Source organism: Plectropomus leopardus, chromosome 12 (genome assembly GCF_008729295.1).
Source record: "Plectropomus leopardus isolate mb chromosome 12, YSFRI_Pleo_2.0, whole genome shotgun sequence".
Taxonomy (NCBI): Eukaryota; Metazoa; Chordata; class Actinopteri; order Perciformes; family Serranidae; genus Plectropomus; species Plectropomus leopardus.
The window spans coordinates 17,522,987-17,550,323 of NC_056474.1; the positions used below are offsets into that span (position 1 = coordinate 17,522,987).

Genomic DNA, 27,337 nt, shown 5'->3' on the forward strand with positions numbered 1-27,337 from the left:
TTAATAGACATTTTTTCAGGTATTAGTGCTTTTTATTTTTTTATTTTAATTGTGTATTTAATAAAATTTAAAATATTTTTATAAATATATAAATTTTTATATTTTTACATTGGTGGGTCGCAGGTGACTCAGTTTCACTGTCGTGTTTGCTGCATGTGACAATAAATCATCCTTGAATCATTGAAGGTATTTAAAATGGGTCTAATATAAAAAATAAATATATATATTTAAAATATATCAATTTCAAAGTTGAATATACCCTAAGCAAAAAAAAAAAACCCACACAAAAAAACACAAAAAACAACAACCCATAACTCCCTCCCTCGTGCCTTTCATTTTGCAGCACCGCTCCCTCTCTAAGAAATAACGAACAGTCCCTTAGCTCTAAGAATCTCTAAGCAAACAAAACTGTGCAATGCTGTCTTTAAATTTGTTTAACATAAATCATTCGCAAACCCTGTAAGGATGTTCCCACTACATTTAATCATTTATAAGTGCAATATTAGATGACAAAAAATATATATATTTAGGTACATTGTAATAAACTTTTGAAAAAGAACTAAGCCCATACGTCACTTCCGGGTTTAGTCGGGCAGTAGTAAAAAAAAAAAAAAAAAAAAAAAAAAAAATCTGGTTGCCATGAATTTCAGCTAGCTAGCCACCGATAACTGACAGTCCGCTTGAGTAAAACCATCCATGTCAAGACACAAGAAGGATTTTGTAAGTGTTGTGCCGCTTGTGTGTACATATAGAGGCACACCAGCCTGCCTGCCAGTCTGCTGTGAATCGGTAAGTAGCTAGCTTTGAGGCTAGCGTGGTAGCGAGCTAGCCGCCGCCGCTAGCTGGTAGCCCCGCTAACGATAAGTGATTATATTTTGACTGTTAGCTGGCATTAACCCGTGCAGTGGGTAATGTCTAATAACGTCAGTAATGTGTCGCTTGTCTGCCCCAGCTGCATGTGTGCTTTGTCAACACACCGCTCCCGTTATGTGCCCACATCACTGGCTAGCGATAGAGGTTAATATCGTTGTTAACCATGTAGCTACCATTAGCATATCAGTCGCTCTCTGTGTCCGTGCTGAGGGGGTGTTTTAATTAATCACCAATGTCCACGATCACATCAGGGAATCTGAATCACTTTAATGCCACAGTGGGGTATAAGCAGCCTCAGTTTATAGTTAAATGCACATAACTTCTGCCCTAATAAACGCCAGTGGGTTACAGGAGCTGTGACATGATGACAATAACAACTGACGCCTTAACCTCCACAATGAATCCCGGATGTCTTTTTTTTTTATCTTTAAATCGAAGTCAAATCTTCCTCACAGCTGTGCCCAGTGTCTGTGCAATTTCATTTGATTTCAAATGCTATATTTGACAAGAGGTTTAAAATGTGTGATGTGTCACTTCTTTAAAAGCTTAAGTTGTGATACCTTTGTGACTATATATTACTGTGTCAAGTGTGTTGTTGCATTATGTCGAGCCATTTTAATGTGTTTTCACTTCTTTTGTCAAGACCCTGCTGGCTCAGTGACTAGACCAGAGGACCTTGGCACCATCGTGTGCCAGTTCATTTCAAGACCCAGGGATTTCTGAATCCAGGTACACTGAGAACAGGACCTCTGTGCAGGGTTTCCCCCATCACTTTTCCTAACTTGGAAAATTAAGGATGTGATAGATCAAAGAATCACTTGCTGAGCAGATTACACATCTCAAAACAATGTTATTACTTGATGTGACATTAATGAAATATTTGGCCTTTTTAGTGTGATTTAGTGCCATTTCTCAGTTTCTTTAGAGCACAATAAGCCTGTTATTATGATATGATAAGATATACTTTACCATCCCTGTCGGAAAATTTGTCTTTTACTTAAATGCTGTGCCCATAAATGCCTTCACAGTCACAATAATACAAACCACATAAGTACAAAACAGTATTACCTGTACTGAATCACACCAATAAAATACACATAATGCAAATTACACATGCAAAATGTTACACCTACACTGCACGTAACACATATTGCATACACCCCGTTGTTAAAACATAATGGAACTATTTCACAATCCCTGCAGCCTAAATCAGCAATGTTTAATTGAGTTTGATGGAGCTAGGAACATATTAGTTTTTAAAACAGTGAGATTACAGTGGGAACTCTGTATTTGCTGCCAAGGGGCAAGGGCTGGTATTCTGCATGGAGGATATTATATTTCATTCTTCAGGATGACAGTGGAGTTTTCAGGCAATGCGCTGCGTCTCCACAATAAAACCCAGATACTCCTTTTCCAGCAACAAGGAACATATGCCGTCACTGTTCCTGCACCTAATTTTTGAACTTACAGATAATCAGTGTAACTGCAATTTTGCCTCTACGGTTTATTTACGTTGTGCATTGTGCAACACCTTCTGTTGATGACATATTCTCAATTACAATAGTTTCCCTCAAAACTGGCAAACACGCAGGCTAGTTTGCTAGATATCAACAAGGTTCAAAGTGTCCTGATCAGAACAAGTTAAAGAACCAGAACTAATTTGGTGGGGAACCTGTACGAGGGAAACCCTGCTGAAATGCTTTGCTTCTTGTGTGCTGTTCTGATATTTTTTCTGTCACCTAATTATTCTGTTTTCATATTCATGTTTTCCACCAGAAGATGAACGGTCTGTCCATACGAGAGCTATGCTGTCTGTTCTGCTGCCCCCCTTGTCCCAGCCGCATTGCAGCCAAACTGGCTTTCCTCCCTCCAGAGCCCACCTACGCCCTTCTCCCTGACCCAGATCCAGGTTCTGGAGCTGGAACTGCTTCTGGGTCCAGTTCCGGTGCTGCTCAGCCTTCTCTCGGAGCCCCTGGGCTGCGTTCCCGACTGGGCACTGGTAGTGGAGGTGACAGGGGAGGTGGAGGTGGTGCTGGTGGTGGTGGGTGGTGGAGGTGGAGGAGGAGGGGGAAACCTGTACAATGGAGGAGGAGGAGGAGGAGGAGGAGGAGGAGGTGGCAGCAGCGTTGGGAGTGAGGGCAGGTGGAAGCTTCATCTCACAGAGAGAGCGGAGTTCCAGTATTCACAGAGAGAGCTGGATGTGACGGATGTGTTTCTGACCAGATCTAGTCGAGGGAACAGGGTGGGGTGCATGTACATTCGCTGCGCCCCCAACGCCAGGTGAGACGCACGCCGCCCTCTGAATACCCTGACCCAACTGTTCTAAAAATTAAATCTTGACCGTAGTCTGCAAACATACACACGGCGGTTACTGCTTGTTGTCACAGGTGGCACCAAAGAGAACGAAACAGAGATCTTCCCTGTTGAAATTTCAATATTCAATATAGACAGCTATTTAGGGGATTATTTTATGGGGACAAAATGCTATTTTAAAACAAATTACATTACTGAATGGCTTAATACGTAGTCCAATGTCTACTTTATCTACTCTATCAGTGCAGTGGTTAAACAAATCAAGCAGCAAAGTATATATTTATATATTTGTAACGTTTTGTCCCTGAAATCCAACCTGAATTCACCTTTCAGCTGGGATCAGGGTCATTCCAATTTTTTTTAATCAAATGTATCCCAATCCCGCTAAAAATTTTGAAACAACACAAACTGAAGGTTTGATCCAGATCAAAACCAGGACTAGATTTCAGGATCAAATGCGATTTCCAGAATCCCTTTTTACCTTTTGAACAGCCAATTTTCAAGATTTGATCCAATCCAATTACTGAAATCCAATCTGATTACTTCTGAACAACTGGGCCCCTTAAACTGAACGTGCCTGCACACACACCGATCCCAACCCTGATACTGTGTTCTGGGTGTGCCTTAAATAGGACAGCTTGCCTGTCTTTTTGCCTGAGCTAAATACAAATCATTTTTTCTCAGACATACAAATATATTCCATGTTTTTCTACTATCTTGGGGATTCCCACTTCAGCAGTGTCCCCGCTCAGCCAGCTGCTTAACTTCCTTCTCCTCTCTCCTTCCTCCTTTGTCTCTCAGGTTTACAGTTTTGTTTTCCCACGGCAATGCGGTCGACCTGGGCCAGATGAGCAGCTTCTACATCGGCTTAGGCACACGCATCAACTGCAACATCTTTTCCTATGATTACTCAGGCTACGGCGTTAGCACTGGCAAACCCTCTGAGAAGAACCTATACGCGGACATCGATGCTGCCTGGCACGCCCTGCGCTCACGGTAAGCATGCAGAAACAGTCCGTTCCCATCCACACAGGACCCCTAAATGATCAGCCAACAAGCACCGAATGCCAGTTAAAGTGTCTTTGGTAGATGAATCAGTAAGGGCCTCTCACATCACCGGCCAGCAACATTTTGTGAAAATAACATTCAGTTGGCTCAGGTATACACAAATTTAGTCCCTGGTACCCTCTCTCTGACCGTCAGCCAGTCAAATCAAAGCTAAACAATGGCTCTGTATCTATCAATCTGATGACTGGCTGTCGCAGGCTGTGCTCTGCGTGAAGCCTCAGCATCCAAAATACTAAAAAAATATCCCTCCTGTTTATCTGCTGCCAGCATGGTTAATGAGCCTCATGTCAGCAGAAACTTAACACTCCTAGGTGGCAACGCAGAGGAACTTTGTGGCCGCCAAAGAATTAAGACTTCAGACAACAAATGTTTCTAAGAAAATCTTAATTTTCTCACATAGTCCTGTTTTCTTTCTTAGGAAAGTAGTTAAGCAGGTCTGGTGGCATGCTGGTGTCAAACAGGGTTTTCAATAACCGGCTTTTTGCCGGTGTCCCATGTAGTTGTCCAACAGATTAAAATATCAACGGCCAAAATGTCTGTTGGGAAATATGCCAAAAATTGAATAAATTCATTAATAGCGTATTAAATATTCTAAGACCTATATGCTGCCAGGACAACTTAAATATTAACCAAAATTATGCAGAGCACATTTTAAATAACGGACCGATTTATTTACTGACTGAAAGCGTATGAAGCGCCCCTGCTTGTTTGTGGCAGTTGTGTTCTCAGTGCAGGTAAAGGAATCACAAATCACGTTCTCTAAGACTTTTAGCACGTCACAGTTCTCCTCGTACATCAGACCAGAGATCGCCTTCACCACGGCGAGTCAGATGGCAGATAGTGGGTTTAGTGATTCCCTAGATTTTATCATGGAGGACTTTACAGTGACGCTAAGTGCTGCTTTTATTGAGTCCTTTTCTCTCTCCTTTGCCTCTGCCACTCATCTTCTCTGATAAGTCGCTCTATTCAATAGGCTGCTTCTTATTCTCATTATTTTAAAGTAATTTAATGTGACGCGCTTTGAATGCAAAAGGGATTTTTTTTTTGTGTGTTTCATTGCTGTTTAAATGAAGGTTTTTACATGGCTATTTAAATCATACGTCCGAATGTTGTTCTGTATGTTCGGAATTATGAAATATTACCGTCCATATTTGCTGTCAAAAAACAAAAAAACGCCCAGTGTAAACTCTGTCGTCAAACCTGATTATTAGATTAGATTATTCGATTTTTTTTTTGTCCATCATACTCTTTGCTTATGATATTCCCTTTCAAACTTTTTCAATTTTAAACATGTTCCTGTGCATTGGACTGAAAGTCTGCATACTGCCCTTAATGTTGAAATGTGCACGTGTACACTGCACATCAGTCCTTTTGCACTTGTTATACTTGCAGAATAAAAGAGGACTTTTACTTTGATATACAGAGCTGAAATGAACATGCTTCTTGTCTTAGGTATGGCATCAGCCCTGAGAATATCATCCTGTACGGACAAAGCATCGGCACGGTGCCCACGGTAGACTTGGCGTCGCGGTTTGAGTGTGCTGCTGTGGTCCTTCACTCTCCTCTCACCTCCGGCATGAGAGTGGCTTTCCCCGACACTAAGAAGACATACTGCTTTGATGCCTTCCCTAAGTAAGTGTCTTAACCCATCTTAGGTGTGTTTTTGTGTTTTATCAATGTTTAGTATATAATATACTTAAAAAAAATTAAAGGGGACATTTCACCAAAATCTGTATTTTCAGTAATAAATACTGATACCACTGTCAGCTGTAAAGGTGTTTTGTTTCCTTGAATTTAGCTATTCACAGGAAACTTTAACGGTGATAATGAAGTATGAAAACATCCATTAAAACTACTCTGTGGTATAATCAACTATTGAGCTATTGAGCAGCATGCTCCAAAGCCACAGCGTTATATAAACGCTCTCATTGCAGTTCTGATAGTTGTAGTGCAGCATGGCTGCAGTTTGACCTGTGGAGGTTAAATGCACTTATTGTAAATTGCTTTGGACAAATGTATCTGATACATGAATAAGAAATAAAGCGAGAGTAGAACAGACTTCCCATTTAAATGGCCATAGCAGGACGGTCAGAGCAGCGGCCATCTTTATGTTTACATCACTACTTAAGACTTTTGTAGCGGGGTAACTTTCATAAAAACTTCAAGTTGCAGCAGGTAGCAAACTGAGCTGAGGTTTTGCACAAACAGCCAAAAAAGCAGTGGAGTTGCAGCACAAAGCACGGAGAGACGTCTCTTTAGCACTATCTCTGTTTCCTTGCTGCTAAAGAGGAATTAAGGGTTGCTGGATTTATGTGACAGTGTTACCTACTCAGAAAAATACCTCATTAGAGTACTTTTGTGTAATTCCAGCTGGCAGATGCATTCAAGCAGAGACTTTACTACCTTTGTACCTTTGTAAAAAAATAACAGTTAAGTCACAAAGGAAACATTCGCACACCTGTTTTCCTTGTTAAAGATAAAAATGGAACTGTACACCAATCCAAGCTTCTGTCTGTCACTGAGCTGGAAATACTCAGTACCTGAGTGCCTGGTTGATTAGTTGGAAACACACTAAATTGTTTTACTTAGCCTTTAAATCATCTGGTTAGTTTGCAAGCAATCACTAGTTTGGTCAAACAAAACTGTTATTGTACAAGGTGAAAGGGAGATTTGTCGTCATTTTTCTTAAATGTGGTTTAAGGAGAAATGAAATTGTAGTTGATTCTGCATCCTGCTACATCTTACAGAGTTCGATGTTGAAATCTACAAGCTGTTTATCCTCACTCTCTCTGCCTCTCAGCCACTTAGCAGCGGCTCTTACTCATTCTTTGGAGGTAGCTTCAGTGCTGTTAATCATGTTTCACAAACATGCAGTCAGTGGCAACAAAAAAAAAAAAAAAACAGGCAAACAGGGTGATATTTTAAGTAACATTGCTTTTTGAAAATGCATTTAAATAACTTATTACTTCACATGCAAAATTAATTTGTTAGGTTATTCATTTAAACAAAAAAGTAGCACGAGTACTGACTTACCACTTGTCTTGCACATGTTAGATCTCTCTCTGCTCCTGCACAGCTGATTCAAATGATCAGCTGATTATGAACTCCTGAGGCTGCGTGATGACGAGCTGAATCAGCAGGGGGAGATCTAAAACATGCAGGACAAGTGGTATTTGAGGAGAGGTTTGGGAAATACTGCTCTGATGTATCGCAGATGTTGACTGAACTGGATGTCATCATTTTTTGTCATTGTTGGTCAACACTGGGAAAAAAAATGATCCTGCACCGTGTTTTCTAAAAGTGCATTAACAGCCTCCGTCATTTTTCTTCCAGCATAGAGAAAGTGTCAAAGATCCCGTCTCCAGTGCTCATCATCCACGGTACAGAGGACGAGGTGATCGACTTCTCTCACGGCCTCGCTCTGTTTGAGCGCTGTCCCAAGGCCGTGGAGCCCCTCTGGGTGGAGGGAGCCGGTCACAACGACATTGAGCTTTACAGTCAGTACCTGGAGAGGCTACGGCGCTTCATCAACCAGGACCTGGCTGCACAGCATGCCTGAGAAAACAAACAACAGCCTCTCTGCGTTTGTATGAATGAGACTGTGCGTATGTACGTGCGTCTGTGAGACTGAGTGACGTCAGCGTGTTTGCAAAGTACGTGTGAGACCTAAAATGATGTGTGATTTTTTTTTTTTTTTTTTTTGGTCACATCTGTGTGTCTTTGAAGCAGCACACCTTTAGGTTCACCACATGTTCAATTTATTTCCTGCGTGAAAGGTGAGAAGTTTTTAATATCTGTAGCTGTATCCATCTGTGTGGTGGAGTGTGTAAAAACACTAAAAACAAGAACTGAGATTTAACAACTTCACAAATCCGGTTTTTAATGAGGGGAAATTTATGAGTCGCAGCTTTGAAATGCGACCTGAGTTAAGTAAAAACTACTTGCTTTGTACAAAAAAGGCACACAGATGTAATTTTAAAGTATGAAGTGTTAGTGAATGTATGAGTCATGGGTGTTAAGTGTATATTCATATCTCCATGGACGTGTGTGTGTGTGTGTGTGTGTGTGAGGCAGTGCTGAAAAAAATGAAGGACATCCTGATTGACTTGGACAGCTACAAGTGGAGGAGGCTCATTGAGACTTATCGATATTGATGTTTTGTTTTTTTTTTTCGTTTTTTTGAGCGTGTATGTATGAAGAATACCTCCACAGCTTGACCAGTTCTCTCTGCAGTGGACAAACACTGGTCAAGCCTGTGCCCCCTCCTCCCTACACACACACACACAGACACACACACACACACACACACACACACAGACAAACTCCACTCCCTGTTTACCTGTTAATGGACATCCATCTGACTGCCAGGGCATTTCCCAAGTTGTTGTCCAGCTAACACTAACCTACTTTCTTTGTGTGGTTTGGGGGTCCATCACCTTCCATTTGGTGTCAGTTACCATGGATACAAGAGGACTAGGCTGGAATACTGACATAGCTCATGTGGCTTTTTGGCATCTCATAGTTTTCTGTCGCTCATTTTGACTCTAAATAGGATCGCAGGCTTTACCTGTCCACAGAAGAGCAGCAACAGGAACGCGTTGCTTTTCCGCATCCAGTCGTACATTTTGTGATGAAGAACGACGGTGCGGTTGAAATGGAGAGATCATTGCGAGCCACACAGAGAAATATCTCTGTCGATGTGGGCTTTTTTTTGGCATTAGTAAAACAGCAAGAGATGTTCAGGTTTTTTCAGTAATTTTGTTGTCACATGATATCAGTTGGCTCAGAGCAGAAGGCTGTAGCTCTTCATTTACGGATGTGTGGCTTTTAAAGGTCGGGCAGACTGCACTGACTTGGTAATATTATGATTAAGTCAGATTTAAAGGAATAGTTCCAACATTTTGGGAAGTGCACTTATTTGCTTCCTTGGTGAGAGTCCTTTAAGGGCTTTTGACCTATGTGTTGATATGTGAACTTGATTGACACATTGTGAGGTCACACCGATTTCTTAACGTACAGCAATTTTGGACATAAAATACCGACTTGGTGTGCAAAGGCCTTTGGATGAGAGGATTCATACCACTCTTGTGCATAAACAGTAGTCCAGCATGTCATCTCGCATAAGGCCACAATGAGTTAATTTACACATTAGTTTTTGTATTGCTTAAACAAGTAACAGCATGTTCATATGTGAATTCTCAAGGTGCTTGCAGGTAGATTTTGTTACTTTTGAACAGAGCCAGGATAGCGTTCTCCCCATTTCCAGTCTTTATGCTAAGCTAAGCTAACCAACTGCTGACTGCAGCTTCATATTTAGCGCACAGACATCAGAGTGGCATCATTCTTCTCATCTAACCCTCAGCAGAAGAAGCACATAAGAATATTTCCCAAATGGGAAACTCTGAAGTGCAGTTGTTAAAGGTCGGTGAATAATTTGTAGTCTCGTCTGGTGCTCACGCCTCTTTTGGAGCGTAATGTCCCGGTTGGACTTGGCTCTAAAGGTACAAGAAGACAAAATAGCTGCTGAGTTCACCACACTAATGATTATCTCCATTTTAACTCCAAATAATCTCTTGCTTCACCTGAATCTCCTCTGGGTAATGCTGATTAACTCGTAGTCTTACAGCACAGGTCGTTTTCCAGGTCTTGCTACAGTTGCACTCGTCACCAGTCGGTCAATCAGCCTCCTGTTCATATGCACATTTGTCTCTAATGTTTAGTCTACATGTAATTAATCCGAACGTGTTTGTCGTAGTGAGAGGGCCACGGATTGTTTGTGTCGATGCTATGACTAACAATGTGATCCAGATCGGGTGCCAGGACAGGACATCATGTCTATTATTAGCTCTGTTTAACCTCTGTGGCCCGAAATGTACAGGAGCTCTCTTATGGGTGGCAGCACGCTTCATGTCTGACACAAGCCATATTTGAGCCTCTCACTGTTGGTGTGGTGCAGGTTCCACCACACACACCTTTGCACATCAACACACACACATTCAAACACAACACACGCACACACGCATACACACGCAATACTGTAAAATGCAGTATATTTACACATTTATATATATCAGATCAAGCATGACAAAAGCAGGTCTTAAGTTCAGCACTATTGTACAAAGCATCCAAAGTGTAATAAGGGTATAAAATGTAAGTTTGTGTGTCTTCATTATTATTGACTGTCTTCTACAGGCCAGCATTAAGGATACTAACATTATGTTTGAATAACTAGTAACAGGCCCTGTGTGTAGACCTGAAAAAGTACAAGAACTGGCTTTACGGTCGCAGCCTGGCACCACGTTTCAGATCTACACAAGGTGTCCGCTCTGCTGCATAGGAGACCCGTCAGTTTCAGTGATAGTAGCTGCGTTTTTTTTTTAAGGGAACATGTACTGAACTAGCACTGATCTGATTACTCCATTGTGGGAGTACAAGTGGGTCTTAGCGAAACGCCGATCGCTTCTTGTCATCATTTCGAACAGGGAATCTCTCCATTCTCATTGTGTGCTTTGTGTCTCCGATATTTAAATCATGGAAATCTGTTACCATCTTGGACCAGGAATCTGAGCTGTCAGAAGAGTCAGAGGGAGTTATCGCCTCTCTCTGAACGCAGAAGTAGGCCTCAGTTTTTTCCTGGACTGGTCGTGTTATCAGGGAAACCACTGGATCCACCTTTCACTCAAACGGGGCGGAGACTTGCCGTTTTATTGATGCACCACTATGGTTGATGTATATTGTATCCTCTGGCCCTGAATGTGTATTGATGGGGGTGGGGGGGTTGAGCAGTGAAAACTGTATGCATGTTATTGTGTTTTGCAGAGCAAGTGGCGGGTGGGACGTAATCTCTTATGTATTCTATGTGAGGGTAAAGCTGAACTCATGGCATCGGAACATCGAAGCGCTTTTTAAAAAAAAACGGGACGTTTATTTGAATTTTTTATTGCTGATACTAACTGATGTATTGTTATGAGTTTTGTGCTAGAGTTTGAGCGGGGCAGTGGTAGGTGGGTGGGTGGGTGGGTGGGCTAGACAATATTAGTGGGCTGTTTATATGGTTACTGTACTTACCTATTCTATTCTTTGTATTATGATTTGTAATTTTATGTTGCTTTTTTGAACTGAGAATATGATGTAATGAAATTAATTCATGGGACTGAATCTTGACCTTTTTATGGACAACAAAATAATAAAAAAGATCACTTATGTACAAAAATGACACTGACCGCATTGTTTTTAAAGCCTTTGCATTTCTGTACAGCACAGAAGTTAAGAATGGATTTAGACAGTGTTGCAAAAATTACAATATTTTTATGTACACAGTGACATGCATTGGTAAAACAGCCACGATGGGTTTTAGATGATAACATGTATAAATCACACTAAGTCGGTTAGAATGGATGCAAATATGATACAGAGTTTGTCCAGTAGTAAAAAAATCTTGGATAAGTCATGGAATTTGAAATTTTGAGGCTGGAATAGTTTTGGAAAACAGTTTCATGAAGATACAGTTTAATGAATATGTGTTTTTAAAAAATCAAAATATTTGAGCAGACTTACTGCGAAGGAGGGCAAGGGCCACATGGAAGGAGAAAAAAAGTAGATCGAGAATAAAGTCATAATATTGTTGGAACAAAGTTGTAATTTTGAGAGAAAAAAATCCCAATATGACAATGAAATAAAACTGAAGGAAAAAAGTCTCACCACAATAAGAATAAAGTTGTAATTTTACCAGAAAAGTCATTATCACGTGATTAATAATTTTACAAGGAAAAAAAAAAAAAAGTATGCCATGATTACATGGTATAAAGAGTTACGCAATCCTGTGGCTGCGTCTTCTACCAGTCAGTGACTTTGTTGGCCTTTTTACTGTATCACCACTTTCTAGTTAAAATGAGTTTCTTATAAATTTTGTAGTTTAGTTACGTACAATGACTTTTTTTTCTTATATTACCACGACTTAATTCTTGTAATATTATGTATTAGAAGTAGTTTGACCTTATTCTAAATATATTACAGCTTGTTTCTTGTTATATTATGACCTAATTCTTGTGATATTATTACTTTAATCTTATTAAATTACAGCTTTCTTGTAATATGACTTTTTCTTGAAACTGTAAAACCTTATACTCATCATGACTTTTTATCATAATATTACAACTTTTTTCTCTATATTATGACTTTATTGTGCCAATATTACGAATTTAGCCCCAAATTCCTTTTTTTCCCTTCAGTGTGGCCCTAACACTCCTTTATAATGTAGAATCAGATGTGTTTCTCTACAGGGTTTAACATAATTCACATAATGTTTGACATTTAAATAGTTGAAAATTGGTGTAAAATCGAGATCTGTTGCCAAAACGTGCATGAACATCACAAATTCTCATATGAGCAGGATTAATTTGACATAACAGCAGCAGCAAACGTTTCGTAACATTTGTATTTTGAAGTCATTTCAGTGTGATTCTCTTTATGAGTGAAAAAGAGAGGTTTTAATGGGAGTGACTGACCTCTGCTGGCTGATTATTGTCACTACCAGTCTTTGAACATGTCAGCAGATGCCTGCAGTTACACAATGTGAACCCTTGTTTCACAACATACAAATCATTTTAAACCAAGCAACAATTAAGTCATCATTTTAATCTGTGTGTGTGTGTGTGTGTGTGTGTGTGTGTGTGTGTTCTCACTGTCTCAGGTTGTGTTGATCCAAGAAAATGCAGCCAAGACTCCAGTTACCTCAGCTCGCTGAGCTCAGCTGTTCACCGGCCAGGAAGTGAGCAAGGCTTCAGCAGGCTGCGTCCATATGGCTCAGTGCAGGAGATCCTCACTTCAATATCTGATCTGTCAGCAGAGAAGGAGCATGGCTCTGAACAGAAACATTGTCCTGGCGGTTCTCCGCCAACGCAGTCAGTCATCCGGTAGTTCACTGCGTGTGGCCGAGTTCAGACATCCCAAAAGCATCTTAATGCTGACCTGCATCCTCCTCAGACATAGCACTGACACAGGAGACCAATCTTGTTTTGAACTTGTTTGTGCACAGTACTGGAAATTTAACAGAAAGACGCGCTGTGTGTCTGATGAACCGAGTCTCGCTGCTAAGATGCTTTTGGGAGTCTGTCTAGACAGGGATCAACGTACAGCTGGATCTTAATAGAGTAGTGCACGAGCTCCTGGAGGGATTTGTCTTTGACGGTCTCCTGATACTGGCTACGTCTGTTCGTACCTGCAAAAGAGGAAGCAGCGTGAGGAGAGGACAGTGGTGGAGGAAGCACAAACCCTTTCGTTAAAGGAATCATATTAAACTCATTTTCAGGTTCATAGTTGTGTTCCCTGACAGGGAACATTTTACTGCTCAAGAAGCGCTTTTACTTTTAATACTTTACATAGATAATACTTACTCACCTTACTGATGCGCAGTTTTAAATTTGGGATTTTTGCTTGTAATAGAGTAATTTTTTACAGTGTGGATTTATACTTTTACTCAAGTAAAGGCTCTGAATGCTTCTACTATCACTGACTGCAGCTCAAAAAATGCAGTTTACTAAAAAGTACAATATCTCCCCCTCAAATGTCGTGAAATCAAAGTTAAGGTTTTAACTTTCTAGTATGTACTTACTTAAATATTCCATTTCTTGGTACTTTTGAATATATGTATGTCTCACCACTGAGAAAGGAGCCCTTTATTAGTAATTGGTAATTACACACTATGGAAATAACCTCTATAAACCTGAATCTTTAAGTGGAGTTAGTACTCCACACTGTTGTTGGTGCAAAGCTTCATCTCAGCATTTTTAACACATACTTCCTAATGGGTGTGACTCTGATCTAATCACTTTTCTTTTGTCCACATTGCTGTTGTGAAACTTCTGAAGTCTGTTCCTGTCTAATCTGGTCTGAGAGTAATGGCTCAAAAAGTCCCCAAAACCGGTTTGAGCCATCACACGCTATTTGTTTCTCTTGAGAGCTTTCTTTTCCCTTTCATGTGTGTGTCTACTCACTCTCTGTGATGTAGTGTCAACTCGGTCAGCTGCTCCTCCAGTGCCAGGATCCTCAGCCTGATGTACCCGGACGCCAACAGGAGCAACACCATCCTAAAAACCAAAAAAATGATGATGTGAATTCTTTAGATTTTGCTGTCACCCACTACGATGCTCTTTCACTTTGTACATAAATAAACAAGATGGTCTAAGATGGGCACATACTGTAAAGTCCCGACAATAAGATATCAGTACATTGTATCAGTGTGAAGCCTGAACATTGTGTGATAGCATTTCTATAACCGCATCTAGAGGATTAGATCATTTTCTTTTCCTTCCAGCCAGTCCAGTAAGTCAACATACCAAAATGTGCCTCGAGATGTACGTTTCACACACAAAGCTGCGCTTCAAAAATGTGCACAGAATAAAAGATCTGCAAAGTATGGAAGCCCATTTCTGCCAAATAATGACTTGACATCTAAGAATGAGTACACTCAAAATAATGACAAGCTTTCTCAAAATAATGACTTGGTATCTTAAAAAAATAGTTAGTATCTCAAATTGATGAGCAACTTCCTAAAATGACTTAGTATGTCAAAAATACTGAGAGGATTTCTCAAATAATGACTTTGTATCTCAAAATTATGTCTTAGGGCCTGTGTCCACACTGTTTTTTCTTCTCAGCGCCAGCGCCCTTTTTCGATTGTTCCCATTCAGGAGAGAGAGAATGCGGCTTCAAGCGGCCACCCAGAGAAAAAGCACTTTCCCGGATTCTTTTTCAAAGTGCATCGGCTTTTTGTCAGCAGCCGCTTTGAGTGCTTCGAGTTGAAAATCTCTGAACTATTAAGAAAGGCGCTGGTGATGTCACCGCTGCTCCTTTAGCTTAGCTGCTGGTCAGCTGCCGTGCTAACATTAATGTCAAGATATTGTTGTCATAAGAACAAAATCCATGCGCAGTGCATTATTTTTTAAAAAAGCAGCGGGAGTGCTTTTCTATAAAGCGCTGGGATGAAGTGCTCCCCAGCGTCCTGACATCACTTTTCTGCTTAAAAAAAAAAAAAGTTATTTGGACACAGGCCCTTAGTATCTCAGAGTATAGATTTAATATCTCAAATGATAAGCTATTTTGTCAAAATAATGACAAACAAACAATAATAAGTCAAATTTTGAGACAGTTTGCTACTGAAATGACTTCAGTTTTTCATCACTCTGGCAGAAATGCGCCACCATACAATCAGCCTAATAATAATCTATGAAATAAAGATTCCCTATCCCTAGTCAGTCATTTTTCCATTGAAAGGTTTTACACAGCTATATATGTCACACGCACACCTGTGCAAAAAGCGGCAGGGAGATGGACAGTGGCGGAGGAAGTGTTCAGATTCTTTACTTTCGTTAAAATTTGTTAAAAATAAGTTAAAGTACAGAAATATTATCAGCTTAAGTTTTGAAAGTGACAATACTCATTAAGCACAAAAACTGCCCCATGCTCGTTATATTGTATAAAGTCAAAATTGTACTTGAACACAGTACTTGTATACATGTACTCAGCTGTGAGAAATAATAATACTCACAGTGTAATGAAGAAATAGAAGAGAACCCTGACATTCCTGATTTCTCTGAAGGAGAGCTGTGTGACCCTCTCAGTGATCCTCCCAATCCACGATACAGCTGGTTGAGAAAAAAACACCTTGTTATTCTGTAATGACACTTTCCTCTACACCTTCTGAGTAACGTAAGTAGCTATTACAGCATGTGCAGTTTTATATGTAAGTCCTTACACACGCCTCTGTCGTCTTCGTCTGCTGAGCTGTTTTGACGGGTGGAATTGCGTCTTGTAGGAGCTGGAAAGGCACAAATATGCGTTATAGCATTCAGTAGTACTACTAAGAACATTTTCAATATCAGAAAATTGCTTAAAAAACACATACCAGCCTTAAAAAAGAGGATCAACGTAGTTTACAATATATACATAATGGAGAGATTCCATTTAAACGAATAATCCAAACTAATATTATGTTTATTATAAGGTATGATTTTGTATAGCAGTATTATCATGATATGGACATATTTTACAACCTAGAACAATTTTTTATTTACCCGAGTGCAGAACAAGTACAGGTTGATTAAAATGTGCAATAAAAAGTAACCAACTGAAAAAAGAACATTTTCAATATTTTTATTGTGAACAGAAACATGATTAAAAAGTTAAAGTAACAATTAAAAAAGGTAAGGGCCAAACAACGCAATATAAACCAGTGACGCTTACTTCATCACACACTTCTCTCTCACTCTTCGATGTGTTTCTCACCTTCACTCGACATCTGAGGAAAGCCGTTGTCAAGATAAATGCTGTTCTGTCTGCTCTGATCACGATCTACGCTGTCCTCCAAACTTGAATAACTGGACGCCTGCAGACAAGGACAGAGAAGCTGAAGGTTTAAGTCTCTGCCATCGTGCGCTCATATTCCCTCATTTATAACCCTGAAACTCTCAAATTCTAGTTTGGTTGAATTAAACAAGCAGCAATCATACCAAGTCATGATCAGCTTCATTCTCTGCAGAGGAGAGATGAGGGCTGCTGTTGACGCTCTGTTTCAGACAAATAAAAAATGAGTGAAACACGAGTTCAAACTTAAAATTCTCCCTTTTTTAAAGAACTGATGACTTCATGTGCAAAGAGATTAGTGGAGCACCTACCTGTGCATGTGAACAGATCGTTTGGAGGAGTTTATAACACATCTCACGGTTCCTCAAAGACACAAAGGTGTACTAAACAGAGAAAAAGAAGCAGGAGAAAGGGTTAAAAAACACATAACATTAATTTTATTTGATTCATTTTAGTTTCGGTTTTGAGTTTTGTGGTTAATGAGTTCAACAGCAGAGGAGGATGTTTAACAATAACAATTCTCCACAGATGTGTGATGTGTTGCTAATCTGGCAACCTCAAGTTTATTATTGTCAAATTCACTTTCCTTGGCTTCCTATTTAAAATTTAAACTGCACGTGTGCAATGCAAACATTAACAGTCATGTTAATGTGAGTCTTTATATTGCTCACATCATCAAAAAAAAAAAAGAGAAAGAAAAAGAAAAAGAGAAAGAAAAGAAGGAAAGTAATATAACACAGAACAATACATGAAATGAAAAGTGAAGCTTGATTATGATTATTTAAAAAAGTAAGTGTAAACTCTGACCTTTTCTCCATCAGCAGTTTGAACAGACAACATGGATAAAGCTGAGTTATGTTTCTTCACCCCCATGACGCTGGAAGCAAGAATCACCACCTGCAATATGTGGACACAAAAGGACTTAAGTATCAATAAATAAATATGGAAAAGAATGAATGTATGAATGAATACAGGAATAAATAAAATAAATGCATAAATAAACATTGAAATAAAAATGGAAATTAATAAATGCACAAATAAATACATAAATAAATGTTTAAGGACATAAACTAATATTTTAAATTCACGTCTACATTTTTGCACAACTACATCATTAGCTTTTGTAATGTCAGATCTGTATGTAATGAGGAAGGAGGTCCTAACCTCTGCATTTATCTTTTATAATTATGCATTTATTTATGCAAATATCTATTCATCTCTCTATCTTTGTTAACATTTAATTATTTTTCATTTATTCATTTTTATACGTATTTATTTGAATGGTACTTATGTGGCTTGTTCACCATAACTTTAACCTTTTAACCATTTTAAAGAGGACATCACAGTCATATTAGCTTGTCCTCAATGTGACGGCGATGATCAAGGTAAAGAACCAGCTAGTTATTTTTACTTTCTATCCAGGGTTGTTAAAAAAATCCCCCCCCTGTGAAGTCTTTGATTTTGGGTAAAAAGCCCAAATGCTGCAGATGAAAGTGAATTCCCTGGATAGCTGATGCTAATGTTGACTGCTTCTTTTACAACTTCTGGGACATGTAAGCTTTAAAGTCTGCTCTGCCCAAGTGAACTGTTACTACAAAATTTAACTCATATTGGTTTAACTGCCTCCGCTGTTACGACAATTCAGCATTAAATAATTTCACCAGTGTGAACTGAGCGTCGCCTGAATGTGTCTGAGCGCGTTACCTTGGTGTCTTTGAGCAGAACAGAAGAGTGGAAACACGCATAGTTCTCGGAAACAAAGAGTTTTCCGTGATAGAGCACCTCCTTCTGCAGGGCACAGGTGAATGCTACAATAGAGACACACACACACACACACACACACACACACACACACTTACTTTTTTGTAATAAAACCCCAGCAGCATCACCTAGACAACAGAGACACGCCTGCATGTGCTGAAGTGTCTCAGCTCCTCATTCACTGTGCACCACTTGGCAAACGTATTAGTCAGCACTTTATCACACACCAGGGGCAAAGTGAGAAAAGGCTCACAATGTGATGTGATTTCCATAATCAATATAAAGGAATAAGTAACAGACTGTCAGCTCACTGTGTGTCAGGTTCTCCCCCTCAGGAATCTCAAGGAACAGTTTGTGGAAGGTTTTGTTGTGTTTCTGGAAGCTCTGTAGGAAAAGAATAATGTCAAAGGGAACCAGTGTTTATTTTCAGGTTCATATGATTTAATGTAAATAAAAACAACACAAAAAACTTGATTTTGCTTGTGCTATCTATGCTCTGTCCCCCCTCCCATAAAAGCCCCATCTCCTCTGATTTGTCAGTGTTTCTGGGACTCCCATATTTACTTCTCGTTGAGTGTGTTGAGTAATGTATCTGGGAATTTTTTGTGATTGATATCTGAAATACTTGACTTTAAACCTATAGAAACAGCTTTTTTGGCCACTTGGGGGCAGCGGAAACAAACTGTGAATACAGCATTGATACACCATCTCTGAAGCCAATACTTGATACCAAACAAGCTATTTTACATATCTAGCAACATTTTCATTAATTTAGAGTTCTGTTTGTGTCCCCCTGATGTTTCTACTGAGTCTCTACTGACTCCTGAGAGAAAGATGTGGCTCTTTAGCTGGTAAATCCTCCACTATAGCTGCTGCTAACTGTGTCTGTCTGCAGTTTGGTGATGAGCAGGTAAAGTAAAGTGGGTTTGAGGTTTTTTTTCCCTCTCTGTATATGAGCAGGGAGAGTGAAACAAAACAATAAAAGTGGGCCAAACAGCTAAACAAACACCTGAAACTTCACTCCTCTGAAAAGCCAAGGGGAGCTGCAGATTCAGGTGATAATTCTCTGTAGCTTCACCACAACGAGAGAACTTCATACTGTTTACATTGTTTTCACATCCTGATCTCACACCTCCTCCTTGTGCTGCAAAGAAAGTGTGATAAATTATGGATCATGCGAGGGACAGGAAGTAGCAGCATGATGTGAAGCGGACTTACACCACTGTTGACGAGCCCGTCTGATCGCTCGCTCCTCTCCTCTGCTATTGTCTGCCTCCTGAGGACACAAGCAGGACAAACACACCACACTAACACAAATGAGATAACATATCTGGAATTTCCTCGGTTCAAGATTACATTTTTCTTTCTATCTCAATCCCAGTGTGGTGTTGAAGGCAGTGTGTACCTGAGGGAAATGTTGGAGTTAAGGCTTTGATTTAGAGCCTGGATCTCCAGCCGGGCATCGTCCAGACTCTGGCTCTGTCTAGATTTCTTAATGCTAAACCTGCTGCTGCCTCTTCTTCCACCAAGGACTCCGACTCCGTCCAGACAGCTGTCCCAAGAGAGCACGAGACAAATGTCAGACTGATGATTCAGCTTCAGTGTGGCACACACAGGTGGAACAGATGTAGAACAACGTGAAGAAAAAACACAAAAAGACAAATGGATTTCTTGCTGGTGGGAACGTCAGTAAATGTGTTGGATTTACAGAATTCTCACAGTGGAGAAAAACAACTCCTGCGTGCTGATGGTAAACATTTCATTATCTTCTCTTTCCATTGTTTACATCAGGTGAAGTCTGATTTTCCACAGAGATTAATGCAGTTCATTCACAACAGAGAATTTCTTACATAGTGTAACATCAACAGAGTGTCAACAACAGTATTGACTGAAGAAAACATATGTGGAGGAATACTGTTGTTGTTTGTTTGTGAATCTGATCTATCTTTTTCAGTCCGTTATATGAGAGGAGTTAAAGTGATACCTCACCCACAAAATTCTAATTTGTGTATCAGTTTGCATGTTAGACTGAATTTGTGAAGAAAATGTTTTTTCTCGCATGCTCCCATTGTAAACGAAGAATACAAAACCGGAAAAAACTGTTAATGAATGGAAGTAAAAGGGGTCTGCATTTAACAAAAGCCAAACCACATCACAACATCTGTTTACAAAATCACACAACTCATGCAGTACGATCCAAGTCTCACTTATCCAGTCGTATGTTCAGACATGCATTTTTTGCTAAAACTTTACCATCTAAAAACACTTTGATGTAAACAGTCTCAGGTGTCCTGCTGTCAGTCTCACGTGTCTCTAACTCTGCCTCTGATTGGCTTAACCTGACATTCTTACCCTCACCCTAACCAGTCCCACTCCTCTTGCCTTAACTTTAACCTCTCCAACCAACGAAAGCAACAAGTACAAGCCAACGTGAGGGAGAGCAGGCTGGGTCATTCCATTGCTGTCTGAGGATTTGCACATTTTCTACCTCTACATCCTTGTGCTGCATTAATGCATTGTGGGAGTAGTGTGAGAAATGAATTCTTGATCATATTTCATGACTCACCTGATTGGTTTTCCTTGCTTTTTGTTATCAATGTATTATTTAAACGCTCTGAGTAATAAAATACATTTTTGTAGCATCCATGTTGTTTCCATATTACAACTTAAAGCTCATGAACACGAGGAAGACTGAATCTCTGAGAAGCATGTGAAAGCCCCATCACTAACATGCAAGCGTTTTTTCCAGGTGAAAACAATGTTTATGTGCGAGTGTTTCCAATAGTGATGTTTTATGGAGAACGCATGTGTTTAGGAAGCATTGATCGTACGACTGGATAAATGAGACTTGGATTATACTGCACAGATTGTGTGAGAATTTGTAAGCCCATGTTTTGATATAGTTTTGCTGTTGTCAAAAGCAGACCCCTTTTCACTCCAATTTATCAAGAACTTTCTCAGTTTGGGGATTCTTGGTTACCATGGAGGCATGCAAGGAAAACTTTTCTTCACTTTCTTCAACTTTCTTCACAACTTTCTTCTCCTGGGTAACAAGGGGTGAGTAACTGATACACACATGATAATTTTGGTGGAGAGGTATTCCTTTGAACTAGCTCCAAGCTCCTTGAGGGACCTCTTTGAATACCAACTGTGCTGATTTTCTCCCTCTGCTCGGGGTAGCTGTCAGCTTATTAAACCCATGGTTAGTCAGCAGTCTCTGGGCAACAGCAGGGATCTCTGGAGAGCAGTTTCACTTTTGTAAACCGGCAGCTGAAAACACTGGATACATAACAAGAGTGTCGAGCGCACCTGATGCTTAGAGTGACGTACGCATGTTCACCGTTCATCAGCCGTGAAAGATGAAGGATGTGGAAGGTACAGAGAAAGAAAAACAACACATTAAATATTCATACTCACACACTGCTGTCCAGTGAGAATCTCCTGCATTTCAGACTCATGATGGAAAACAAATACTTCCAACTCACACACATGCACACACTCACACACTTTCACACATGCGGTGAAAGCCTATATCATTAACTCAAGTTTACACACTCATTGAAACACCTCGCATGCGACGCTTTGGCTTTGTGTCCTGGAAGTAACTGTGAAGCAGTGAGAGGCAGGTAAAAAACAAAACTGCATGACCGCCTATTTTTTAGGATTGGCTTCTTATTGTTAAATAAACCAATCAGCTGCGAGGGGTGGGGCTCTTCACTCAAACTTATCAGTGAAGGCAGGTGGAAAGGCCACACATTGTGCACAGCTCCTGCACCTTGTGGCAACAGTAGCTATGGGTGGTATGACCTACCAGGACCTTTTGACACACAGACACACACACACGCCTATAAGCACATGCACACAGTGTGACACAGGTATGCAGAGACAGTCGTCACCACAGTCACACCATGTAACCTGCTCAGCCTGCACAGATAGAGATCAGGGAATGGCTGCTGGCATGCAGCAAACACAGGACATGACACAATAGTTTAAAAAATAATTCACACTAATGTTCATTTTTTTTACCTAAATGTTAAAATGTGAAGCTCCATTTATCAACAAACATTACATTCCAAATGTTTTACTTTTATTTCTTAAAGTTATTAAAAGGACAGTTCACACCACAATTAAAAATACACACACACACACACGCTTGCCAACTGTATCACCGCGCAGAGGGAAGCATACTTCTTCTCATGGACAAGAGGCTCACATCTGCACAAGACGTAAACATTGAATGCATGGATGTATTTAAAGAACAGGATACAAAAAAGTATATTCCTATGAGAGTTGCTCAGTGTCACATGAAAGCTAAAATGTTTAACTGCGGAGTATAAAAATTAACCAGACGATCGAAACAACTTCTGCACTGAGTGCTGCCGAATGGATAACTTCCAGTTTAGCGCTCTGCTAACCTGAATTTTAATCAAATTATTTCATCATGCTGCTCTTCCAGACTTTTGATACGTTAGTGGACCAAATGGATCAAATCCTGATAATTAAACAAGTCATTTTGTGGGGGTTGTGACGCTAAAAAGTTCAGTAAAAAGTATAGAATTTCTACACGAAACTGGACTTTGAGAGACATTGCTGTTATTCCATTATAATCAAAAGATGGCAAACATCTCTACGGACGATATTTCCGACACTCAGCAACTCACACCAAAACAATCTACGCTGATAAATATCACTACAGGTAAGAGGAAGAATATGTAATTTTGAAGTTGGGTTGAACTGTCCCTTTAAGAATCTATAATAATTTTTAAAAGGACGTATGGGTTTGTGGATATTACTTGAGCTACATTCTTTATTTTTCCACTCATGGCTCATGCACATGTAGTGTAAAAAAACCAGCACACCATCTGCCAAACAGAGAGAACAGAAATGCAGCAAATACACGAGAAAATATGTCTGAGTTTGGCTGCCGCCGAACATGAGCTCAGACTTCCAATATTGTGAGCGATTACCTCTCGACCAGGTCTCTGCCCCTTTGACCTCCACATCTTCAGTTCTGAGGAGGAAACAGATTGAGTCAGCGGTGGGATTTGGGTGAAGTAGAAAGTGAGTTTCATTTTCTTTTGTACTGCACAATCTATGATTTTCCTTGAAATGGCTCGACAAAACCCTCCAATATTTTGATGCGCAGATGATAAAACCAAATGATTGTTCTGTTTCTCAAAAGCTTGAAAAGAGAGACAAAATGGACCATTTAGTAATTATTCTGATTCTCTACTGCTACATAATAAAACGTTATTGTCAGGATTTATGAATTTTGTTTCAATGACAATGAAGATCGGAAGATTCTGACTTATATTTATTTATGGTGTTGTGTAAACCCATGTGGGTCTGCGGTAGTTATATCCATGATAATAATAATGAAAAACTTAATGCATTAATCCTTTGAAACCTGGGCAAATCGGCTTGATTTCTTTTCAAAAGCATGGGAAAATGGCAATGAGCAAAAAAAGAAGAAATGAAGAAACAACCTAAGAAATTTACAAGCGTATAGTACAAGAATTAAGAATAATTATTTGACATATATACAAAATATTGCAAATACAGAACTTTTGGCTGCCTACTAGAATACCATGATCAGTTGCTTTTTTTTTAGTTCTACCAGACACAGATTACTGAAATAAACATCACCCTCCCCCCATTTAAATCATTTTTTTTTCTTAATCTACTAATTTCTTGCAGTGTTATAGAACATTTCTTCCCATGTTGCTCATTGCCTTTTTTCCACTGTTTTTAAAAGAAGTAATAATGTGATAATATTGTATTGTGGGGCCTCTAATGATTCCCACCCACATTACATATCGCACTTCGCTGTCATGTCAGAGGTCATTTTCATTTTGAAGTACATAGAGGATAATCCAGTTGGGCAATTTTCCTCATGCAGCTGCTGGCTCTGTCAAACCACGGGTGATCATATGATTTCATGGTGTCATTCCAGATGTTGTCTCTGTTCACTCTCCCCCCTCTTACCCTAACCTCTCCTCCGCCTCCGCCTCTGTCTCTGTACGCAGCTCAGAGCGCTGTGCTGACCTTTGTCAATGTATTCTGATTTGAAATGAAGGATTTAGTAACCACTGTGCAGTCAGCGTTGCCAATCATGATGAGTTTAGCATTTTGAATGGTGGTATGTTACGCCATAATTAAAGTTTTAGTTCAAACATTGTGCCAAGTGTAACACCAGCATGTGTTATCACAAGTATGATTTGAAGTCTATGTGAAGAATTGTTGTATTTTTGCAGGTTCTGCTGGAGCAATATAAAAATTCACAATAAGAAACTATTCAGAAAAACTGTATATGACCTCAGGAACATTTTGTATAATAAAGTTTTATCATCTATATATAATAGGCCTGCAGAATTATTATCAGTCCTCCAGGGTTGATTTCTGTATTGAATTAAATGGAAGAATTAAATGCACATACTGCGCTGCACAACCCACACTGATGCCAGCATTTTCTGATAAACATTATCTATTGTGCTCAGTAGGCGTTTGCTTGGAGCAACGAAGCTCAGGGTCACATTGGCCTTCGTGACTTCATTGTGCGGGGTATGAATTGTCACCATGTGAGGCTTGAAGAAAACTACACAGCTACCTGCACAAAAACGTATTCTTAGGTGTAAAGTTACGGGGCCTGTCTCAACACATCTCTAGAAGGAAATACTGCACAACAGTATTCAAATAACCACAAATGAATTGTCCTGTGATGGACAGAACAATACATGCCATACACACTCTTTCGTTTCTTCTTCCTTTCTAAGAGATTTCAAGGAAGTAGCAGGTAAAAGGTTAGTCACTCTCCACCCATATCAACGCACAAATCACAGTGAGACACAATAAGGACGCTGCTGCTGTATGTGAACTTTACACCAGCAAAGGACACCTTGCGTGTGGTACTGAGAAGTTGAACACGTGTAGAGATATTCTGAGATCAGATCTATTTAGTGAGTTTCAAAGTAAATTGTGGCCGATTACATCTCCTCATGCCAGGGTGTGTGCCCCACTGTGCTGAAAACACACACTATCAAACAACATTCCTCTTCACCTCCTCATCATAAGCTAGTTGTCCTAAAGAATGTTACTGAATAAAAGAGAGGGCAGAGAAAAAGGAAAATGAAAGATGTAAAGAAATATCTTACATTGTTTATTGGATAACTGAAAGTAGTCTTTAATTTTCCAGGTCCTATATTGTTTACAGGGTCCTCAAACATTTTCACAGACATTTCAAAACTTTATTAATGATTTTTCAAGGACTCATAATACAAAAAAAAAATCTTCCCCCACTCGCCTGCTGCTTTTCCAAATTCATCAGACTCAAACCTAATTTCAGCTGTTTGTTTTGGGGACTGTGTTAAAATAGATTTCAAAATTGTAATTAAATTTCATTAAATTTTAATGACTTGTTTTTATCTTGTTCAAAGCTCTTAAAACTTAACGAATGAGTGAACCTTGCATGGATATTTTTTCAATTTTCAGCTTTGTATCGTGACAGTGTGGTATATGAACTGAGGTAAACTTACTAGCATCCATCTCCCTGCTCATCTCTTAGCCCAAATCCGCCGGATGACTTGTTTTTAACCATATCCTTTCATGTATAGTAGTAGTAGTACTGTAAAAACGGAGGTTGAAAATACTGTGATTAAACAGTAAAACTAAGCAGCGCTGAAAAAATATTAAACAAGAATCGGTTACTTCTCATTTATCGCCTCAATTGTTTCCAGAAAGGTGTTTTAGCTTACGGTTTAACCCTAAATCCAGGTGGTTTGTTGCCAAAAAAAAAAAAAAAAAAAAAAAAAACAGCCGGCCGCCGTATATTTGCGGGAGAAACTGCCAGCAGTGAGGAGAGTTTGACATTTTGAGAAATATGCCAGTTTTCTTTCTTGCAGTAAGTGAATGTTATATGAGGAGGTAAAGATATATCATTGTGTTTGGAGGCTATGCTTCATATGAAGCTAGTGCTAGCAGACACTTAGCTTAGCCTTGTACAAAGGAAACTGGAAACAGTTTAATGTGTCCAAATACTGATGTGTAAAAACAATATGTTGTGGTTTGTGTCTTACCGTCGAAGAAAACTACACTAGCGGTTTCCCTCCGCACAAAAGTAGCGGTTTCACTCCGCTTCCAGCAGACATTTTGCCTCGTCATGGTAGGAAAAGCACAGGTGTATTTAATGTCGTTGGTGATGGCTGCATTCCATTAAGTGGATGCCTGAAAATGTGCATGCGGGCTCACTGGAATAACTTATTGCGACACTTAATGGAACTCAGACATCTTTAATTCTATCATTTTTACCTTGAGCTTGACAATCTTTTCATTTTGTTTCCCTACAAGACAAAATGACAACAGATTTTTTTTTTGTTCCCTGCAGTGGCATTAAAATGTCTTAAATCAATCTTTAAAAAGTCATAAAAATGCCAAGACATTGGAGATTGGATTTTTTATGATAATTTTTTTTTCTGACATTACATTGCAAAAGCTCAAAATAGTGGATAACTCAGAAATAATAATAATAACAATAATAATAATAATAATAATAATAATAATAATAATAATAATAATAATAATAATAATAATAATAATAATAATAATCATACAATAAATATTTGAAAAATTAAATAAATCTCCCCTAACCTTAAGGCTTAAATCTCACTTGCTTTAAGCTGTAGGAACCCTGTGTTAGTCAAAGCCTCAACCATGAGTGTACCTAAAAGGAATAGTTTGACATTTTGGGAAATGTTCTCTTTTTATTTCTTGCCAAAAGTAGGATAAGGAGGATGATATCACTGTTTGTACGCTAAATATTAAGTTTGACCGGCTACACAATTAGCTTAGCCAAGCACAAAGACTGGAAATTGGAAAATTATCTCGCTTTGTAAAAGAGTAATTAAATCCAAGCACCTTTAAAGGTCACTAATTAACACACTATATTTTTGTCAGTTTAATCTGT

General features: G+C 39.3%; 1 protein-coding gene and 1 pseudogene across 1 annotated transcript; one reads left to right on the forward strand and one right to left on the reverse strand.

Annotated features, from left to right (window-relative positions):
* Nucleotides 1–636: 636 nt before the first annotated feature.
* Nucleotides 637–11,467, forward strand: LOC121951320 (annotated as a pseudogene).
* A 570-nt stretch (nt 11,468–12,037) lies between these two features.
* Nucleotides 12,038–21,994, reverse strand: LOC121951321 (GRAM domain-containing protein 2B-like). Its single transcript, XM_042497598.1, has 13 exons — nt 21,796–21,994; nt 19,784–19,930; nt 19,597–19,654; nt 18,690–18,762; nt 18,322–18,425; nt 17,425–17,514; nt 16,929–17,000; nt 16,764–16,820; nt 16,540–16,639; nt 16,010–16,072; nt 15,803–15,899; nt 14,250–14,342; nt 12,038–13,474 (listed from the first exon to the last, which is right to left on the reverse strand). Exons 1-13 carry the CDS (start codon nt 21,867–21,869, stop codon nt 13,459–13,461), a joined length of 1,044 nt encoding a protein of 347 aa, XP_042353532.1. The 5' UTR covers nt 21,870–21,994; the 3' UTR covers nt 12,038–13,458.
* Nucleotides 21,995–27,337: the final 5,343 nt, after the last annotated feature.

What these genes read in the sequence shown, in the direction of transcription:
- LOC121951321 (XM_042497598.1), bottom strand. Translation starts at nt 21,869, where the DNA reads ATGTGTGTGAGTTGGAAGTATTTGTTTTCCATCATGAGTCTGAAATGC. An exon ending in TTCTCACTGGACAGCAGTGT is followed by an intron (nt 19,931 to 21,795) that starts GTGAGTATGAAT and finishes CTCTTGGGACAG; the next exon opens with CTGTCTGGACGGAGTCGGAG. An exon ending in AACTCCAACATTTCCCTCAG is followed by an intron (nt 19,655 to 19,783) that starts GTACACACTGCC and finishes TTGTGTCCTCAG; the next exon opens with GAGGCAGACAATAGCAGAGG.